The sequence below is a fragment of the Netta rufina genome (assembly GCF_964035555.1).
Source record: "Netta rufina genome assembly, chromosome: 35".
In the NCBI taxonomy this organism is placed as follows: Eukaryota; Metazoa; Chordata; class Aves; order Anseriformes; family Anatidae; genus Netta; species Netta rufina.
In genome coordinates this window covers 394,419-400,987 of record NC_140159.1, presented here as the reverse complement: position 1 = coordinate 400,987, position 6,569 = coordinate 394,419, and the positions used below count along the sequence as shown (strand labels likewise).

The window sequence follows — 6,569 nt, the reverse complement described above, 5'->3', positions numbered from 1 at the left end:
AGGAACTAAAGCCTCATTTTAGGGAACCAAAGCCTCATTTTAGGGTCCAACAATCCCATTTTTAGAATCCTAACTCTTCTTTTTACTGCCCCAAACCTCATTTTTAGATCCCAAAGCCTTCTGTTAAGATCCAAACGCCCATTTTTGGGGCTGAGATCCTCATTTTGAGGTGTCTCAAATTGATCCTCATTTTGACTAGTCCCATTTGGGCTCCTTTTGGGGCCCAAAGCTTTGCTTTTAAGGTCAAAAGTTTTTTAGGGTCCAATTCCCCCGTTTTTGGGTTTCAAACAGTCATTTCTGAGTCTCAGAGTCAGATTTTCAGTGTCCAAATCCTATTTTTCAGTGTCCAAACTGTACTTACAGGGCCCAAAGCCTCATTTTGGGATCAAAGCTTCCTCTCTGGGGACAAAAAAACATCATTTTGAGAATCTAAACCCCCATGTTTAGGTCGCCAAACCTTTTTACAATCCTAAGCCTCTTTTTGAGGCCCAGACCTTTATTTTTTAGGGTCCAAAGCCTCATTTTTACTGCCCAAAGGTGCATTTTTAGGATTCGAGTCCTTATTTTAGGCTCCAAAGACCCAGTTCCAGGCTTTGGGGTGGGGGGGGCGGGGAAGGGTCTTTTTTAATTATTTAATTACTTAATTTTAATTTTTCTTTTTTATTTGTTTTTTTTTCCAAGTTTACACTGAATACAAAAATAAATAAATAAATAAATAATGGCCGTTTGGTGCAATTTTTGCCAAAAAGAAAACAAGAAAAAGACAAAAACCCAGAACTTGGCAAGGGTCCAGCACCAGGGTTTCACCAGCGGACTTTTAATTAAGCTGCTGAAAATTAGGGATGAGCTTCTAACTCCTTGCTGCCTGCCACCAACCACTGATTGCACTTATTATTATTAATTTTTTAACTCAAAAAAGACCATTTTCAGGTCGGCTCAGACCCTGGTTATCAGCCCCGTCCTGGTGGGATGCACCTGGGTGAGAAATGATGATTTTGCAGGATCTTGCCCCAAAATGTGGTTTGGAGGTCTGTGGAGTGGGGGGGAGGTGGGAGGAAAATCTTTATTGTTTTTTGCCCCATCCCAGTGGGAAAAAAATATTTGGTAGAAATAGTTGTGTTTTTGTTTGTTTTTTTTTTCCCTTGGAAATGCCTTTTTTTTTTCCCCCCCTCTGTGTTGCTGCCTTCATGTCCCTTTGAATGCTCCCCCCCCCAAATCCCTTTGGGCCCCCCCAATCCCTTTGGAGGACCCCGTGTCCCTTTGGTGCCCCTCCCCACCCCCACCCCCCTATATACCTTTGGGTGCTCCCTGGATCCCTTTGGGCCCCCCCCCAAATCCCTTTGGGGAGCCCCATGTCCCTTTGCCCCCCCCCCCCCAATCCCTTAATATCCCTTTGGTGCCCCAGTCCCCTCTGGACCTCCACCCCCATTTCCCTCTCTACCCCCCTCCCAGCTGCCCCCCCCCCCCCCCCATCCCCCATTAACCCCTCCCCATCCCATTTTCAGGCCCCTCTGGGTGCCCCCCCCGTACCCCCACCCCTTCCAGGAGTCTTGTTTCCCCATTCAGTTTCCCCATTCGGTTTCCCCATTCGGTTTTCCCCATTCAGTCACCCCCACATTACGCCCCCCCCCCTCCAGACCCCCCCCAAATCCCCGTCCCCCTTAAGGGCCCCCAGCCAGCTCTGTCCCCATTCCCCCCCCCATGACGGGCGTCCCCAGCTGCCACCACCATGGCGGAGACGTGAGTGTCCCCCGGGGGGATTGGGGGGGGGGGGGGGGGGGTTCCCAAAGTCCCTTTGTGACAACACCCATGCCCCCTCCCCCCCCCAAAAAAAATAATAAAAATACCCCTTAGGGTGCCCTCGGTGGAGGCGTACGAGGCCGCCCTGGTGCTGAGCGGGGTGGGGGACGCCCTGGGGTACCGGGGGTCCCGCTGGGAGTACTGCACCTCGGGGCCCCAGATCCACGCCGAGCTGGCCCAGCTGGGGGGGCTCGGAGCCATCGCCCTCGAGCCCCCCGAGTGGCCCGTCAGCGACGACACCGTGCTGCACCTCGCCACGGCCGAGGGGCTGGCCACCGGTAACGGGGGGGGGGGGGGGGGGCGTGGGGACCCCCCCCAGAGCCATTTTTTTTGGGGGGTGGCTGGGGGGTAAGGGGGTCCCTTTCGTGCACCATAGCCATTTTTTTTTTTTTTGGGGGGGGGTGTATTTGTGGGGTGGGGGGTCCCTGTTGTACCCCAGACCCATCTGGGGGGGGGTGGGGGGGTAAGGGGAGGGGTCACTGTGTACCCCCAGACCCATTGTGGGGGAGGGGTCTGGAGGGTAACGGGGGTTGCTGTGTACCTCAGAGCCATTTGGGGGGGGGTCCCTTTGTACCCCATACCTGTTGGGGGGGGGTAAAGGGGGGCCCTTCATAACCCAGAGCCACCTGGGGGGGGGGGGGCTGGGGGTAAGGGGATCCCTTTTGTGCATCAGACCTATTTGGGGGGGGCTGGGGGGGTAGAGGGGGTCATTGTGTACCTCAGACCCATTTTGGGGGGGTTCTGGGGGGTCCCTTTTGTGTCCCAGAGCCACATTTGGGGGGTATATGGGAGTGGGGGGGGTCCCCCAGACCTATTTGGGGGGGGCGATGGGGGTAAGTGGGGAGGGAGGTCCCTTTGTACCCCCAGACCCATTTTGGGGGGGGGGTAAGGATGGTCCCTTTTGTACCCCAGAGCCTCATTGGGGGGGTTCCTGAGGGAGGGGGGGTCCCTGTGTACCCCAGACCCATCGGGGGGGGGAGGTCCTTGGAGGGGCGGTGTAAGGGGAGGGTCCCCTTTGTGCCCCAGTTCCACTTTGCAGGGTCCCTGGGGGGTATTTGAGGGGGGGGAGGTTCATTGATATACTCATGCGGGGGGGTCCTTTTCCCTTTATTTTAGTGGGGCCCCCAATTTCCCCCCCCCAATTTGGGGTGCCCAGGCGGGTCCCCTCTCATTGTGGGGATACTGGCGGGGGGGATCCACCTTCCCCTCCAATTTTTCTTTTTCGGGGGGGGGGGGGGGGGGTTGGGGATGATCTCCCTTCCCCCATTTTGGGGGGGGGGGGTCCCCACTGTGTCCCCCCCCCCCCCCCCAGGCCTGGAGGGGGAGCCCCTCCTGCAGGAGCTGGCTCGCCGCTACGTGGCCGCCATGGGGGACATGGAGGGGCGCAAGCCGGGGCCCACCAGCATCCTGGGTGCGTGGGGGGGTGGGTTGGGGGTAGGGGGGGTGTTGTGGGGGGGGGGGGCTCACCCCAAATCCCCCCCCCTCCCCCCAGGCACCTCGCAGCTGCGGCCCGGGGAGCCCCAGGGGTATCGCATCCCCTTCAACCCCACCGGCACCGGCTGCGGGGCCGCCATGCGCAGCCTGGCCATCGGCCTCAGGTGGGGGGCACGGGGGGGGGCAGGGACATGGGGGGGGGGTCAGGGACATGAGGGGGGGGTCAGGGACTTGGGGTGACAGGGATGGGGACGGGGGAGGCACGGGGGGGTATAGGGGGACATGGGACATGAGGGTGGGGGGCATAGGGGGGGATATGGGGGGGGGTCTGGGACGTGGGAGGACAGGGATGGGGACATGAGACAGGGATGGGGACAGTGGGGGCATGGCAGGGGGGCATGGGGACAGGGGTGGGGACATGGGGGGTTGAGGGACAGGGCCACGGGGGTGACAGGGATGGGCACATGGGGGGGGGTCAGGGACATGGGACATGGGAGGGGGGGGCAGGGATAGGGATATGGGACATTAGGGATGGGGGACATGGAGGGGACTGGGGGACAGGGACATGAGGGGGGGGTCAGGGGTTGGGACATGGCGGGGACAGGGGTGGGGACATGGGACAGGGACTTGGGGGTGCAGGGACAGGGACATGAAGGATGGAAACATGGCGGGGTGAGGGACAGGGTCACAGGGGGACAGGGATGGGGATGAGGGCGTGGGATTTGGGGGAGGGGGGGGGTGACAGGGACATGGGGAGGGGGGGTGACAGGGCCGGGGCCACCGCAGGTACCCCCACGCCCGGGAGCTGCCGACGCTGATCCGGGTGAGCGTGGAGAGCGGGCGCATGACCCACCACCACCCCACCGGTGGGTGCCACCCCGGGGCACGGGGACCCCCTAGGGACCCCCCACCCCAATCCCCTGACCCACCCCCCTCTGTCCCCGCAGGGTACCTGGGGGCGCTGGCCGTGGCCCTTTTCGGGGCGCTGGGGGCGCGGGGGGAGCCCCCCGAGAAGTGGGGGGCCGAGCTGCTGCGGGTCCTGCCCCAGGCGTGGGACTACGTGGAGAGCACCGGGGTGGCCGTCGGGGACAACGCCGCCGCCTGGCCCTTCTTCGGGGACGCCTGGCGCCGGTGAGGGGGTGCTGGGAGCACTGGGAGCACTGGGAGGGGGCACTGGGAGCACTGGGAGGGGTTACTGGGAGCACTGGGAGGGCACTGGGGTGGCCGTTGGAGACAACGCCATCACCTGGCCCTTCTTTGGGGACACCTGGCACTGGTGAGGAGGCACTGGGAGCATTGGGAGCACTGGGAGGGGCTACAGGGAGCACTGGAAGGGCACTGGGGTGGCCATAGGGGACAATGGCGCGGACTGGTCCTTCTTCAGGGACAAGTGGCACCTGTAAGGGGGCACTGGGAGCACTGGGAGGTGTTACTGGGGATACTGGGAGTGCTTAGGGACATCCATGGCCTGGTGACCCTGATGTCCCCGGTGTCCCCAGTGACCCCAGTGTCCCTGTGACCCCAATGACCCCAGTGTCCCCACTGACCCCAGTGTCTCCACTGACCCCAATGTCCCTTCTGACCCCAATATTCCCACTGACCCCAGTGTCCCTGTGACCCCACTGACCGCTGTGACCCCAACGTCCCTGCTGACCCCGGTGTCCCTGTGACCCCAATGTCCTCTGTGCTCCCAGTGCCCCCAGTGTCCCCACTGACCCCAATATCCCCACTGATCCTGCTGTCCCCATGACCCCAGTGCCCCCAGTGTCCCCACTGACCCCAGTGTCCCCCCTGCCCCCTCTGTCCCCGCAGGTACCTGGAGTCCCGGGGGCTTCTGGAGGGCTCGGGCCCCCCGCGGCTGCCGGCGCTGCTGTCCCCGGCCGAGCGGGACGCCGAGTACCTGGGCTGGGCACTGGGGGGGTGGCCAGGGCGCAGCGGCCACGACGCCCCCATGGTGGCCCTGGAGGCGCTGCTGGCGGCCGGCGGGTGCTGGGCCACCCTGTGTCACCACGGGGTGCTGCACGGGGGGGACAACGACTCCACCGGCACCATCGCCGCCGGCTGCTGGGGGCTGCTGGGGGGGCTGGCGGCCGTGCCCCCCGGGCTGCACCGCGGCCTCGAGTACCGCGGACGCCTGAGCACCGCCGCCCGCCGCCTCCACGAGTTGGCCTGGGGGGGAGCCTGAACCCCCCTGACCCCCCCCAAAAAAACCCTGGGTCCTCGGTGTCACCCGCTTGTCCCAGCAGGAAATATTGGGGGGGGGGACCTGGGGGGTACTGGGGACCTGCGTGGGGTCCTGGGGGGATCTGGAGGGTCCTGGGGTGGGCTCAGGAGGGTCCTGGGGGTCATCAGGGACCTGCATGGGGTCCTGGGGGTCTCAGGAGGGTCCTGGGGGGGGAGGGAGATTTGGAGGGTCTTGGGGGGGCTCTGGAGGGTCTCTGGGGGCTGCAGGGACCTTCCTGGGGTCCAGGGGGGGCTGAGGAGGGTCCCCAGGGGGCCACCAGAGCCACATCCCGGTGGCCTTCGCTCCCTCCAAGGATGGAGACCCCCCCCCCCCCAGAAGCTCCCTGCAAAGCTTTGGTCCCCCCCCAGTAAAAGCGTGTCCCCTGCCACCCCCGTGTCTTGTTTTGTGTCACTGCGGCCACCACGGGGCTGGGGCCACGCGAGGCCACCGTGGCCTTGGCCCGGTCACTTTGGTGGCCACCTCCCCCGACAGAGGGCATTGGGCCCCCAGGGTGACACCGGTGGCTGTGGCCACCACGCGGCGCCTCCATGGCAGCACGGGTGGGGGTGGCTGGTGGCCAGCCCCCTGCTGGCACTGGTGGCCACGGCTGGTGGCTGTCCCCAGGACCGTGTTGGTGGCCATGGCCACTGACCTTGACCATGCTGGTGGCCATCCCCAAGACCACGGTGGTGGCTGTCCCCATGGCCGTCCCCATGCCCATGGACATGACCATGACCATACCGGTGGCCACCCCCCACTGTACTGGTGGCCATCCCCATGACCATGCTGGTTGCCACCACCGTGGCCGTCCCCATGACCATGACTTTGGCCATCCCTATGACCACATTGGTGGCCACGACCAGTACCATACTGGTGGCCATCCCCATGACCACGCTGGTGGCCCATACCCGTGATCATACTGGTGACCAGCCCCACGACCACGCTGGTGGCCGTCCCCATGGCCGTGACAGTGACCGTGGCCATGGTCCCATGACTGTGACCACCCAGCCCCGTGCCCATGCCTGTGGCCACCCCCACGCCCCCGCCGGTGGCCCTGCGGCGCCGTCCAGCAGCGAGCGGAGCCGGGTGCCGTAGCCAAGGAACCGGGTTT

At 63.5% G+C, this 6,569-nt stretch overlaps 1 protein-coding gene across 1 annotated transcript; it reads left to right on the top strand.

Moving 5' to 3' along the window:
- Nucleotides 1–1,709: 1,709 nt before the first annotated feature.
- Nucleotides 1,710–5,512, top strand: LOC311220598 (ADP-ribosylhydrolase ARH1-like). Its single transcript, XM_084304160.1, has 7 exons — nt 1,710–1,740; nt 1,855–2,078; nt 3,113–3,211; nt 3,293–3,398; nt 4,021–4,100; nt 4,182–4,365; nt 5,047–5,512. The coding sequence occupies exons 1-7, from the start codon at nt 1,730–1,732 to the stop codon at nt 5,417–5,419; spliced, it is 1,077 nt and encodes a 358-aa protein (XP_084160286.1). The 5' UTR covers nt 1,710–1,729; the 3' UTR covers nt 5,420–5,512.
- The last annotated feature ends 1,057 nt before the right edge of the window (nt 5,513–6,569 follow it).

Excerpts from the sequence above, each read along its gene's own strand:
- LOC311220598 (XM_084304160.1), top strand. Across the intron at positions 2,079-3,112 it reads GGCCGAGGGGCTGGCCACCG|GCCTGGAGGGGGAGCCCCTC; the intron begins GTAACGGGGGGG and ends CCCCCCCCCCAG. Across the intron at positions 3,212-3,292 it reads GGGGCCCACCAGCATCCTGG|GCACCTCGCAGCTGCGGCCC; the intron begins GTGCGTGGGGGG and ends CCCTCCCCCCAG.